The 15,183-nt window shown below is 41.8% G+C and overlaps 1 protein-coding gene across 2 annotated transcripts in view; it reads left to right on the top strand.

Annotated features, from left to right (window-relative positions):
- Nucleotides 1-15,183, top strand: part of LOC144130118 (uncharacterized) — a 522,550-nt gene that overhangs the window by 462,816 nt on the left and 44,551 nt on the right. The window contains exon 7 of one of the 2 annotated variants that reach the window (XM_077664129.1): nucleotides 9,432-9,663. The exons of the other annotated variant lie outside the window; for it this stretch is intronic. Coding sequence (XP_077520255.1) covers nucleotides 9,432-9,663 — 232 coding nt within the window. The remainder of the gene's footprint in view (nucleotides 1-9,431; nucleotides 9,664-15,183) is intronic. 2 annotated transcript variants of the gene reach the window in all.

Raw genomic sequence — 15,183 nt, 5'->3', positions numbered from 1 at the left:
GATTTTTACACGGAAGTAGGATTGACCATTATTTTTTTTTCGTGATTGAATACGGCGTTTGCGAACTTTTTCTAAAATTACACACGTGTATTTAATAACGAGGTTATATTTGTGGAAGTGCTGTAAAGGAAGTCAATAAACAAGGCAAACAATTCCCTTGCCTGCGCGTCGAAGGTGGCATTTGCTATATGGCGCATGGCTTTTTTCTCTAAGAGGTGTAATTTTTTTTTATGTTTCTTTGCGATATGTATGTCTACGATATGTCGAAGGTGGCATTTGCTATATAGCGAATGGCTTTTTTCTCTAAGAGGTGTAATTTGTTTTATGTTTCTCTGCGGTATGTATGTCTACGATATGTCGAAGGTGGCATTTGCTATATGGCGAATGGCTTTTTTCTCTAAGAGGTGTAATTTGTTTTATGTTTCTCTGCGATATGTATGTCTACGATATGTCGAAGGTGGCATTTGCTTATGGCGAATGGCTTTTTTCTCTAAGAGGTGCAATTTATTTTATGTTTCTCTGCGATATGTCGAAGGTGGCATTTGCTATATGGCGAATGGCTTTTTTCTCTAAGAGGTGTAATTTGTTTCATGTTTCTCTGCGATATGTATGTCTACGATATGTCGAAGGTGGCATTTGCTATATGGCGAATGGCTTTTTTCTCTAAGAGGTGTAATTTGTTTTATGTTTCTCTGCGATATGTATGTCTACGATATGTCGAAGGTGGCATTTGCTATATAGCGAATGGCTTTTTTTTCTAAGAGGTGCAATTTGTTTATGTTTCTCTGCGATATGTATGTCTACGATATGTCGAAGGTGGCATTTGCTATATGGCGAATGGCTTTTTTCTCTAAGAGGTGTAATTTGTTTTATGTTTCTCTGCGATATGTATGTCTACGATATGTCCAAGGTGGCATTTGCGATATGGCGAATGGCTTTTTTCTCTAAGAGGTGTAATTTGTTTTATGTTTCTCTGCGATATGTATGTCTACGATATGTCGAAGATGGCATTTGCTATATTGCGAATGGCTTTTTTCTCTAAGAGGTGGAATTTGTTTTATGTTTCTCTGCGATATGTATGTCTACGATATGTCGAAGGTGGCATTTGATATATGGCGAATGGCTTTTTTCTCTAAGAGGTGTAATTTGTTTTATGTTTCTCTGCGATATGTATGTCTACGATATGTCGAAGATGGCATTTGCTATATTGCGAATGGCTTTTTTCTCTAAGAGGTGGAATTTGTTTTATGTTTCTCTGCGATATGTATGTCTACGATATGTCGAAGGTGGCATTTGCTATATGGCGAATGGCTTTTTTCTCTAAGAGGTGGAATTTGTTTTATGTTTCTCTGCGATATGTATGTCTACGATATGTCGAAGGTGGCATTTGATATATGGCGAATGGCTTTTTTCTCTAAGAGGTGTAATTTGTTTTATGTTTCTCTGCGATATGTATGTCTACGATATGTCGAAGGTGGCATTTGCTATATAGCGAATGGCTTTTTTCTCTAAGAGGTGGAATTTGTTTTATGTTTCTCTGAGATATGTATGTCTACGATATGTCGAAGGTGGCATTTGCTATATGGCGAATGGCTTTTTTCTCTAAGAGGTGTAATTTGTTTTATGTTTCTCTGCGATATGTATGTCTACGATATGTCGAAGGTGGCATTTGCGATATGGCGAATGGCTTTTTTCTCTAAGAGGTGTAATTTGTTTTATGTTTCTCTGCGATATATATGTCTACGATATGTCGAAGATGGCATTTGCTATATTGCGAATGGCTTTTTTCTCTAAGAGGTGGAATTTGTTTTATGTTTCTCTGCGATATGTATGTCTACGATATGCCGAAGGTGGCACTTGATATATGGCGAATGGCTTTTTTCTCTAAGAGGTGTAATTTGTTTTATGTTTCTCTGCGATATGTATGTCTACGAAATGTCGAAGGTGGCATTTGCTATATGGCGAATGGCTTTTTTATCTAGGAGGTGTAATTTGTTTTATGTTTCTCTGCGATATGTATATCTACAATATGTCGAAGGTGACATTTGCTATATGGCGAATGGCTTTTTTCTCTAAGAGGTGTAATTTGTTTTATGTTACTCTGCGATATGTATGTCTACGATATGTCGAAGGTGGCATTTGCTATATGGCGAATGGCTTTTTTCTCTAAGAGGTGTAATTTGTTTTATGTTACTCTGCGATATGTATGTCTACGATATGTCGAAGGTGGCATTTGCTATATGGCGAATGGCTTTTTTCTAAAAGAGGTGTAATTTGTTTTATGTTTCTCTGCGATATGTATGTCTACGATATGTCGAAGGCGGCATTTGCTATATGGCGAATGGCTTTTTTCTCTAAGAGGTGTAGTTTGTTTTATGTTTCTCTGCGATATGTATGTCTACGATATGTCGAAGGTGGCATTTGCTATATGGCGCATGGCTTTTTTCTCTAAGAGGTGTAATTTGTTTTATGTTTCTCTGCGATATGTATGTCTACGATATGTCGAAGGTGGCATTTGCTATATGGCGCATGGCTTTTTTCTCTAAGAGGTGTAATTTGTTTTATGTTTCTCTGCGATATGTATGTCTACAATATGTCGAAGGTGGCATTTGCTATATGGCGAATGGCTTTTTTCTCTAAGAGGTGTAATTTGTTTTATGTTTCTCTGCGATATGTATGTCTACGATATGTCGAAGGTGGCATTTGCTATATGGCGAATGGATTTTTTCTCTAAGAGGTGTAATTTGTTTTATGTATCTCTGCGATATGTATGTCTACGATATGTCGAAGGTGGCATTTGCTATATGGCGAACGGCTTTTTTTTCTCTAAAAGGTGTAATTTGTTTTATGTTTCTCTGCGATATGAATGTCTACGATATGTCGAAGGTGGCATTTGCTATATGGCGAATGGATTTTTTCTCTAAGAGGTGTAATTTGTTTTATGTTTCTCTGCGATATTTATGTCTACGATATGTCGAAGGTGGCATTTGCTATATGGCGAATGGCTTTTTTCTCTAAGAGGTGCAATTTGTTTTATGTTTCTCTGCGATATGTATGTCTACGATATGTCGAAGGTGGCATTTGCTATATGGCGAATGGCTTTTTTCTCTAAGAGGTGTAATTTGTTTTATGTTTTTCTGCGATATGTATGTCTACGATATGTCGAAGATGGCATTTGCTATATGGCGCATCGCTTTTTTCTCTAAGAGGTGTAATTTGTTTTATGTTTCTTTGCGATATGTATGTCTACGATATGTCGAAGGTGGCATTTGCTATATGGCGAATGGGTTTTTTCTCTAAGAGGTGTAATTTGTTTTATGTTTTTCTGCGATATGTATGTCTACGATATGTCGAAGGTGGCATTTGCTATATGGCGAATGGATTTTTTCTCTAAGAGGTGTAATTTGTTTTATGTTTCTCTGCGATATGTATGTCTACGATATGTCGAAGGTGGCATTTGCTATATGGCGAACGGCTTTTTTTTCTCTAAGAGGTGTAATTTGTTTTATGTTTCTCTGCGATATGTATGTCTACGATATGTCGTAGGTGGCATTTGCTATATGGCGAATGGATTTTTTCTCTAAGAGGTGTAATTTGGTTTATGTTTCTCTGCGATATTTATGTCTACGATATGTCGAAGGTGGCATTTGCTATATGGCGAATGGCTTTTTTCTCTAAGAGGTGCAATTTGTTTTATGTTTCTCTGCGATATGTATGTCTACGATATGTCGAAGGTGGCATTTGCTATATGGCGAATGGCTTTTTTCTCTAAGAGGTGTAATTTGTTTTATGTTTTTCTGCGATATGTATGTCTATGATATGTCGAAGGTGGCATTTGCTATATGGCGAATGGCTTTCTTCTCTAAGAGGTGTAATTTGTTTTATGTTTCTCTGCGATATGTCTGTCCATATAAGGTTACAGTAATTGATGTGTGGGAGGAATATTGCGTTATAAACAAGAAGTTTATTTTTTGTAGGAAGGACTTGTTTAAACCTACTGAACACACCACACGCTCCAGCCAACTTTCCTGCCACATGGTTCACATGCGTATTCAAGTTTAAAGGAGTATAGACACCTAACATTTGGATGCGTGTTCTTTTATTTGCATTGATGAGTAAGGCATTAATATACATGGATGACCGCGTGGTATTCTCCTGCGAGCACTAAATAATTTATAATCGAATTCCTTTTTTGCACTGTTCCGGTTTCAGTTTCAACAGCAAATGAGGATTGTGACGTCAAAAAGAGGTTCCACAATAAGTGAACCATGCAAAAAGGTCAATATAATCGCTGCTTCACCGTCTTAGTTCAGTACAGTGCTGAAGGCAGCCTTCCTTAAGAGCCACAATGACAAAATATGCTGAAGCAGTTATTATATGGCAGTTTGGTAGTTAAAAACGCAACGGAAACAGCATGACATAAAAAATAGTATAAATTATTTAGCGGATGTACTTGAATATCACATGGTGATTTATCCGTAGTAGTGTCTACCGCATCATTGTAGAGAAGAATACGCCACCAAAACTAGGTCTCTATACAGATTTAAGTATAAAGTTATCCCCATGGTTTAGCTTCTTTAACAAGTGTTATTTGTCCTATACCGAATTATGTACTGACATCCCGGGGAACAATTTTGTACAGGTGTAAATATATGTATTTTGCATTTTTGGCATTGGTTCTGAGCCATTTATTTTAGTGCATTGAATCTGCTTATCTAGTTAAATATTAGCTAAGGGCATTAGGTCACAATATTACTTGACTGGAAGAAAAAGAATCGTATCACCTGCGTGAATAATGTAAGTTAGAAATTCACTAGCATTCATGACGTCGTTAATATAGATACTAAATAGCCCTGGTCTCAGTACACTATGTTGTGGTACTCTTGACATAATATCAAGCACAGAAGAACGCCATTCATTAATTACGACACATGTTCGCGATTATTAAATTACGATTTGAAGAGTTTTCCACAAAGTCCAGGGAAACCGTAATGTTAAAGTTTAGGAAATAAGATACCACAGTCAGTTTTGTCAAATGCTTTAAAAATTGTTTAAAATCCCTTACTGTTAGTTTACTTTCCTCAAATCTCTTAAGTGCAAATTCTTTCTCGGTTAATAAAAACTAACTCGGTACATCTGCCACGACGGAACCCAAACTGCTCTTCTGATAGTATCCCATAATTATCACAGAATGAAGCGACCCTCTTTCATATAACTTTTCCAATACCTTGAAAACAGGCAACATAGTAACTGGGCGATATTTGGAAATATCATTTCATCGCCAGATTTATGCACAGCTCGTACTCAAGCACACTGCACATTTTCTCTGGCTGCCGCGGCGGTAGAATTTCTACGAAGGCAAAATTATAGAAGAAATTCTCGAGAGGAAATTCTAGAGGTGTATTGTGCTATGTCAGTACAGGTTAAAAAACCCCAGGTGGTCGAAATTTCTGGAGCCCTTCACTACGGCCTCTCTTATCGCCTGTGTGGTTATGGACGACAAACCGCATAAATCATAAATCATATTTTCTAGGAAAGCAACACTATATAAGCCACTGTCAACGTTGGAACAAAGAGGTGGCTCCAAAAGGGCGACGTCATCTTTTATAGGTTTGATTTCCAGGTCATCAGTATCTCTTTCCTTATCGATTTGTAGTGCTCTGTAGGTGAGATTTACAAAGTGTTCATTGAACTTGTCTGCTAGTTCTTAGCCCTTGAGTGTTTTGCCGTGTACTATTAAACAAAGTTGCTCACTCTGGCCATTGCCACAGTTCAATAATTTGCCAAGTTCGCGCCACAAGATATCGCTCTGCGTTCATGTCGCACTAAATATATTCGCAAAATGTGTATTTTATTTCGACGCAGGAAGTTTGTTACACTTTCTGCATTTTCTGAACGCAGAAAGGTCTTCCGTGCTCTTTGTTTGAACCAATTTAGCGCACAAATGTTCTCCATTTGTCTTGATTATCCCGAGGGATGCATTCCTCAACGAAAACTTGCTGAGCCGTTTCGACTTTGCCTCTTTTAGTTTCAGTCATAATAACATGTCTTAAAAACCGACATAATGGTATCATAGGCTCTTTCAACCCTTATGCAATCAAACACTGAGCTCCAGCAAATGCTTGCTTATGCTTGCTATTTTAGTCCGAAAGGTTTCTGGGGTTATGGAGTTTATTTCTCCCAAAGCAAAGGTCTGACATCCGAAATTTTTCTCTTAAAAAAGTTATTGTTCTTGGAAAACATGAAAATGCGTAAAAGATCCCTTAAGCCTTTCATGATTCTGCCTGATTATGTGTGTTCATGAACATTATATGTCGCCTACTTGTCTAAACGGCTTTCAGAGTGATCGCTAGTTCGTGTAGGTTTAGATATAACGTTTTCGCCTGCAAATGAATCAAGAAGCATTTGAAATGTATGTGCAGCTGCTTTGTTTTCAGAGAAGTTATTATTGCAGTCGCCACCTAAAATTACATGCAATTTATCGGCAAGTGTAAAATCCAGTAATTTTTCTACGATGCTGAAAAATATTGTTGACATCTCTGTTAGGTTGGCGGTAAATGACAACAAATAGCTTATTTTCATACTGCTGCATTAAAGCTTCATAATCTGAATTCTCTCTGAAAAATCTGGTAGCAAGGTGCACGAAAATTGTTCCGATATTAACTGCAATACGGCACGGCCTCGTCGATGGGTTACCTTTAGAAAAAGCCTCTATATCCAGGTAGATTCAGCACATCATCATGACATGAGTACCAGGTTTCAGTGATCTTGATCACGTGAAACTTGAAACGGTATTCACTGAGAAATATGGTCAGTTCGTGCTCTTTGTTTCACGTACTTCGGGCATTACAGTGCACAAATGTGAGATAACTGTTGCCAGAAGGGTAATGAATATCTTTGAGGGCAGTCACCAAAAAAACATTATGTAGGTAGAAAACTGTTTAGGCCGCGTTTCAAGAGGGGGTGGCCCCGTTGTGCATCCTTTCGGAGTGACTTCGCTATCAACTCGTATCGCATGAAATGCTTCAGTTTTCTGTGCGTACACTTCAGTGCCTTTGATACATGAAAAACCCCAGCTCATATTTAGTTTTATTTTACGATTGTCATGCCAAGCAGCTTTTTTTTCATTTTCGGGCACAGATGTTCATTTTGGTAGTCATCATCAGCCTGACGACGTCCTTCGGGGTTGTAATCATGATGATGATAATGATCATAACTTCATGGGGTCTGATATATTATACACAGCTTTCGTCTAATCAAGCGATCGGAATAATGAAGCTTAATCGCACTCTTCTACATTCCTGTTGCACCATAATGCTGGTATTATTCACATAAATGATCTAGTCGAATTCAACAATCACCATTTGGATATCACGTTGAATGATCGCAACCTCCTGCAATTTATACACGTGAAAAACATAACTAACACTAATGTACACGCGTTTTGCTTCATGAAAACTTTTTTCCTAAAGTTTGAATTAACTTTGGCACTAAAACAGTTTGAGTTTCGTCAAACTGGAATTCTTTACCGCGTTATATCACAATACCATCTCCTATATCGTCATGTAAGCGCAAACATAATAAGTGCACTCTTAAGGTTAGTTTCGTAGCAAGAAGCCAATTTGAACACCTCTAGAATTATTTTATTATGCTGTATTCTTTGGTCAAATGCAGTATTTGTTTTTTCACTTTTGTGCTGCCTTGGTTGCTATTTTTGACGCTTTCTAGAGTTATAAATTCGGGAATATTTTATGAGAGGTTCCTCTTCGCTAGCAATACCCTGGAGCCTTTCTTGCGTTGTAAAATATCTATTTATATTGCTCAATGAATCTTTAAATATACTTCAAACCTCAGACTTCGAAATCGCTTTTAGTGAAGTAGATATATATGGCTAAATAAGGATTATCGCTATCTGGAACGCCGCCTTCTGACATTTATCCGCTAGTATATTAGAGAAGAAACTGTTATCCTAAACTGATTCGCAAAGTCGCTACTAGCAAGCTGGATATACGGCTAAAGAATGCTAATTCGGAAGCACATTGCCGCCCTTTATCATTCGTTCATTACTCTATCAGTGCAGGAATTTTATTCTGAGCTGATTCACAATGTTGCTTTCGTCAAGCCGGATATATTCCACAAAAATTGTAATTGCTGATAAAAACTACGCCTATTGATATTCCTTCATTAGTCTATCAGAGCATGAAATGCTAATTTAGGCTGCTTCAAAAACACGCGACTAGCGAACTAGATAAATGACTAAAGAATGGTGACTGCGAACTAGAACGCCGCCTTCTGACCTTTATTTATTAGTATGTTAAAGGAAGAAATGGTTACCCTAAGCTGATTCATAAGTTCTATATTAGAAGGCTGGATATATGGCGGCTATAAAATGGTAGTATCAAAACAGAGTGCCACCTTCTTGCATTCATTACTTATTCTATCAGAGCAGGAAATGTTATAGTAAGCTGCTTCATAAAAGGCGCTATTGGTGGGCTGCTAAAGAATAGTAATCGTGAACCAGAACGCCGCCTTCTGTCGTTTATCCATTAGTCTATCAGCGGATGAAGTGTTCTCTTCAGCTGCTTTATAAAGTCGCTATTAGCAAGCTAGATATATGGCTATAGAACGATTACTGCGAACCTGAACACCGCATTTTGTTGTTCTTCCATTAGTCTATCAGAGGAAAATTTGTTTTCTTAAGCTGCTTCAGAACTTTGCTATTAGCGAACTGGATATATGGATCAAGAAATTAGCTTGTGAACCAGAACGCCACTCGTTGTCATTCATCCATTAGTCTATCAAAGGAAGAAGCGTTATCTTAAGCTGCTTCACAATGTCGCTGATAGCAAGCTATGAAACGCTTACTGCTAATTAGAACGTCGCCTTCGTTTATTCCTCCCTTAATCTCTCAGGGCACGAAATATTATCTTAAGCCGCTTCACTTAGTAGCTATTAGCAAGCCAGATATATGGCTAAAGAATGGTAACTGTAAACGAGAAGGCCCTCTTCTGACATTCTTCCATTAGTCTATCAGAGCAAGAAATGTTACGCTAAGCTGCTTCAGAAAGTCTCTGCTAGCGAGCTGGATATCTGGCTGAAAATGTTGATTGCAATCCAGAACAACGCTTTCTGACATTCATTTCTTGGTCTATCACAGCATGAAATATTATCCTAGGGTGCTTATTGACTTCGTTACAAGCGAGCAGGATATGGGCTTAAAGAATACCAATTGCGAAACCAAACGTTGCCTTCTGAGATTGCTTCCTTAGTCTATCAGAGCAGAAAATGTTATCCCAAGCTTTTTTCAGAACGTCACCATTAGCGAGCTGGATATATGCCTAAGGAATGGTAACTGCGAATCAATACTTCGCTTTCTGACATTTATTCCTCGTGTGCTCTGCCACCGCTAACACTGGCGTCCGTATTTGCAGAATTTCTGTGATAAAAGACAGAGGAAATGCTGCTGTGGGTGACCTGGACAAACCTGCGACTTCACCGTCTGACATCAAGGTTATCATAAGACGGGCAAATGACACGTTTCTTTACATCACAAACTACAATAAAATAGTGATTGTGGGTGCAATTGACGCGCTCGGCCAAAGCAGCTCACTAGATCGTGTGCCGAAATTCAGCAGCAACTTCGAGATCAAACATATCTTTCTCGTAAGTATAGGCATGTCCCCTCCATTAGCATGGTACACCGTTGCCCAATTAATCTAATGTTGCGAATTTAGCAAGCACATCTTCATAACGTAAAGCACTCAACAAAGCGTCTGATGAGGCTGTTTTAAAAGTAAGAAGCACTGGCTCGCAGGTTTTCAAAATGGACGCGGTGCCCATGCGTAGAGAGGGGAGCCTGCGTCTAAATCACCAGATCACGTGCTGCACGTCTTGGAGGAGCGCTTTGAAAGAGAGATTCCCAGCTTAAGCTTGCATTAAAGGCAAATCACAAAGTCTTAGTGTTTCAACCAGAAAACTTGAGTGGCTAGTATTTAGAGAAGAAACATAGGACTTACTGTGTGACCTGTTATTTCCTGATCACTTCTCAATATTTTTCTGCCCTTGCTACTATACCGAGTACACAATGTCCCATATGATTTTGCTGTTTTCACACAGAGTGTCCGACGTGAACTCTGTTTAGAAAAAATGTATCTGCCAGGCTAAAGCAAAGCTGCTCCTAAGAAATTACTTTCCGGGACCGCTCCGTTAACGGAAAAACAAGCGTGTTCCTTAGGTTGTATGCAGGTTCGATCTAAACATCAGGCGACGAGAACCCCGCTGCTTACGCCTTACTCCGCGACCGCTTTTTCCAAGTGCTGCGTTTTCTGCATTCAAACATTGAACTCAAACTAAAAAAAGTAAAAATTGCCAAAGACGCAGTGTATTGATGTCGACTGGAATTGATGCATGAATTGTATGTCTCAGTGTGCAGGCCGGCCATTAGTAGTAATGCACGTGCCGGAAACATTCTATAGGACTACTTCAGTGTGTAACTGTGACCATCCGTCGAGCTGCTCAAACAGAACACAGTTGCTGGTTCCATACCGTGCACATTTGCCGATCTCAAAAATCAGCACGATGAAGTCAGTCTGTAAGGCAACAATAAAAACCAGATGGTACATGCGAGCCTAGGAGGAAATTTCGTTAGATGCCGAGGTGTCAGTCAATAGTGATGTGAGGCTTCATTTGGGCAGGTTTTGGTTGCATTCCCTTCAGACATGAAGTGCAAAAGGCGTCACCCCTTTTTTCGGAGCGCTTATTACACGACCCTTCTGGTCCTAAACATGATTAAAACACATTCTGCGCGTTGAAATTTGTGCTGCATGCGGGATACATCCTTCAATATAGACAGAATCGTGAAATTTGCGAAGCACAGAGGTACATTAGAGTCCTCTCTACTCGTTATGTCTGCTTATGCTGATTTCTCGCCCCGTTATGAGTGGAGTAACTCCTTTTAAGCGCTTCATGGCACACTATAATGCACGAAAATGCCCTTGGTTTATTAAGCGTCAGAGAAAAGCGTGCCCGTTGTGCCTCCCAAAATTTTCAGATCACCATCATAACGAGAGAAACAATCACTTTGACGATAATCCATAGATAACACCACACAATGCGAAAGTCGCTGAGAAATACTTATTTAAGTTATATATATGTCACCATGGCTCACGAGCATGCTGCTTCATTTTCCAACATAGAAAACGTACTAATTGCCATGTCTTGTTTGACGTGGGCGCTGAAAACACTGGCTCTGACCAGTTCCGAGCATTTCCGCCTGCCCCATTTGGCTCCGTGCACAGATGCCGGTCGTGCACATATACCTTGTATACAAGAAATAAGCGCGTCTACAGAGGAAGCGATAGAAGTTTGTGACGCCTGAAAAAAAAAGGAACAAGGGCGAGCTTTGCACTGCTTTACGATTTGCTACTGGGCGTGCCACTGGCATTGCATTCTATGCTGGGGCTGAATACGCTTTCTCCATGGAGCTGATTACAGTTAGAAGTGTAGTGTACTAGACCAGGGGTAGTGAATTACAGGCTGATGCTGCCATTATGCGCGATTTGTTTGGAGGGAACTAAGCGCATACTTTCCCATCATGCACACATGCAAACATACCAAGGCTCCGAAATTTCACCTTGTCTCTGATATTTATGAAAAAACAAACTGCTAGTATTCTCTTGTAAAGACACCTGTAACAAAACTTCGAAGGTTATGGTTTATGAGCTTTGAAGGTTATATTAGTAGATACAAGAACGTGTAAGAGCTCATATGTATGAAATGCTGACTGCTCGAGAAAGTTTTAGACAATAATTTTATTGACAATGATGAATGTATATTTCCATACAACAGCACCTCTGGTTCGTGGCTGGTCGAGTGTTGTTCTCCCAGGAGTCGAGCGGGCGCGCTTCTCTGAAGCTTATAGGGCGGCTCGGGATGATAGACAGCGGCTAAAGCCCCTCATTTATAGGCGCGGCCCGCGTATGTTCGTTCTTTGCACCAAGGTAGGTGCGCACATACACGCAGTATCAACTACACAATTCCCTTCCCCTTCTCGCACCGGGCGCGCGACCCCATTCGTCAAGCGCAGAAACCGGACTCGAGAACTTTCAATGTCCTTCTCACGATGCGCCGTCATGGACGTTAGAGGAAAAGGGGAGAAAGCTTCACTTAGCGCGGTCAAAGCTGTGCCCTCTCCGTCAACATTTAGTAGAAATTACACGTTCTCGAAAAATCGACGGCGCGCACGGCCATGTTTCCTTTGGCGCCACGCTGTCAAGGAGAGTGAAAGAGCAGCAGCACAGGCAAGGTTACACGCGCTCCGGGGCTCCCTCTCCGCGGTTTTAGTTTTATTTCGGGCGCAATTTCTTCCGCGCTGGGCTTTTTTTTTCGAATATGCCCCGAATTTTGCGACACTGCCCCTTGCTTTAAGAATATTGTGCAACAATATTCACGGAACTGAAAATTTCTGCGCACATTCTTGCGCTCAAGACTCAATGGCGAATGTCAAAATACATACATACAATCATGTTCTCAAATACATAACACAAGGCAACAATCGGAATGCATTTCAACACATGCCACTCTTTAACATAGCATTCCCAACTGAGAGCACAAGACAGGCTTGCGCCTATATTTCCACATTTGGCGTACATGGGCTCGGGACAGGACTGTTTCCCTCAAGCTCTCAGTCGCACTTGTGCTTCTCTTCTGCACGTGGATCTGGCTTCTCCTCCTGTCACGAGCTGTGCTCTTCCGCCTTCGACTGAGGCTTCTCTTCCTCACTCTATTTTGGCTCCGCTTTCTGCTCGCACTACCCTCACGTATTTCTTCCATACTTTTAGCCCTTTCTTTCTTATGGCTAGCGCGTCTGTTGTGAACAAATTTAACGCCAGTTCGCACATGACGGCTCCACTTCTCGTGATTTCGTTCTTGGTGTGCGCTCTTCTTTTTGCGCTTGCACCTTGTTATCGTATTGTAAAGGGGTGAGCTTAGAAGCGAATGCCGAAACGGGTCACCGACGTGCCCTAAAGATGGCGCTTGAAGAGCGCCCCGTAAACCGACAGTACACGTTGCTGGCGGGAGTCAGACTGGCCCCTCTCCTTGAAAAGCGGGGGAGCGTTTATTATCTTTTCCCTTTCTCCCGTGCAGCTGGGTGCCGCTGAGAAGGCGCCTGCGGTGTCCTTGGCGTCTGCTGCTTTGGGGAATCGTCACACCGCTCCCTTTGTTGTGAAGCCAGCTGCACGGCACTGGGGACGAGCCGTGTCTTTTTTACGCCTCTACAGTCCGTAGTAGATAACAGGCTTCCGGACCCGAGTAGACCGGCGAAGCTGGTGGTGCAAAGGGGCCGCACTTGACTGCTGTTGCCGCGCCGAGGCTGTTGTAGACGGCTCGGTGCTTAATGAGCAGCGAGGTGGGGACGGCTGTTCCGTGTCCGTTGTGGCTGCTAGTGCAGGAGGAAGCTCCTCGTCGTCTGAGAGAACGCCGGGCGTCCTTCGCGGTCGCACGTGGTCCGCGTGCCTGTTCTACAGCGTTCCGTCTTCGAGTTCTATTTGAAGCGACGAAGAACTTGTGGGATGGCGAACCGTTCCGGCAATCCAAGCTGGACATGGTCGGAAGTTTCTAACAAAGACGGGCTCGCCTGGCGAAGGCAAGCAGGTTTTGCGTGCGTTACTGTCGCAGCGCATCTTTTGCTTCAATTGCTTGAAGTCCGCATGCGCCCTTAGGCCGGGGTGCATTCGCTGAATGGGCGTTTTCAGCTGCCTGCCCATTAAGAGCTCTGCGGGAGGGCACCCAGTGAAGGTATGTAGCGTTGTTCTGTAGGAAAGCAGGATCCTGTCGATGTTTGTTTGAAAATATCCAGGCGCCGCCTTCTTGAGTTTCCGCATAATTGTTTGCACGACGCGTTCCGCTGCTCCATTCGATGCTGGGTGGTACGGCAAAGCGTCGCAACTGAGAACGATTTGCTTGGAAAAATCGAAATGATGTAGTACCGGCGCAGAAGTCAGGAGAACTTTACTTTCTCTGAAAGCTTGTTCCTCTACGCTTGTCCACTTCCAAGGAGTTTCGTTTGTAAGTAGCAGATTCAAGGGCCGGAGAACTGTCGAAAGGTTACGCAGAAAACGCCTGTAAAAATTAATGAGTCCAAGGTAGCTTTGAAGTTGCTTGACGTCCTTGGGACATGGAACATTCACGACAGCTTCTATTTTCTCTGGTGTTTGCCTCAGTCCGTCTGCATTTATGACATGGCCCAGGTACTCACTTCTGTCGCTAGAAATGAACACTTCCCTAGCTTGAGCTTGAGGCCTGCTTCCTGTAGACGCTGTAGTACACTGGCTACGTTGCTTAAGTGACCTGCGTCGTCCAATCCCATTACCAAGATGTCATCAAAGTACACGGTGACATGGCGCATGTCTTGTAGCAAATTTTTCATTTCTCTTTGGAATATGGCCGGCGCTGAAGCTACTCCGAAAGGTAGTCTGGTGTACTGGAAGAGGCCCTGAGACGTATTGATGGTCACTAGCTTCTGTGAACTCGTGTCAAGTTCTACCTGCTGGTAAGTGTCTTTCAGATCCAGCCTCGTAAACTTTTTGCCACCTGAAAGTTTCGCCCATAGGTCCTCGACTCGCGGCACAGGATATTTTTCCAGCACTGTGGCACCGTTAATTGGGACCTTGAAGTCGCCACATATGCGCCCGGGGTCGTCTTGCTTGAGCACAGGAACAATTGGGGCTGCCCACTCAGACGTTCTGACGGGTGTAAGTACCCCTTCTCGTTGCATTCTTTGCACTTCTTCTGCAACTTTGTTTTGCAATGCAAAAGGAATCGTTCGTGGTTTGAAGAATTTTGGAGGTGAATCTTCCTTGACTACAATTTTGGCTTTCACACCTTTGAATGTTCCTAGTCCGTCCGAGAATACTTCTTTGTAGCAAGTAAGCAGCTCGTCAACGCTCGTAAGTGAGTCAACGGATCTGACGTCATTTAGGTCGAGCTGAAGCGCACTGATCCACTTTCGTCCGAGAAGGGTTGGACACTGGTCCGGAGCTACAAACAAAGGCAATGTTGCCTCTCTTCGTCCGAACTGGACTGAAATGGTAACCTTGCCCCTAACGGGTGTAAGTCTTCCGCAATAACTCTTCAGAATTACGTCTGATGGGTCTACTAAGAGCTCGGGAAACCGCTGTTGGA

Source organism: Amblyomma americanum, chromosome 4, assembly GCF_052857255.1.
Source record: "Amblyomma americanum isolate KBUSLIRL-KWMA chromosome 4, ASM5285725v1, whole genome shotgun sequence".
NCBI classification, from domain to species: Eukaryota; Metazoa; Arthropoda; class Arachnida; order Ixodida; family Ixodidae; genus Amblyomma; species Amblyomma americanum.
This window is presented reverse-complemented; position numbering and strand designations above follow the sequence as displayed.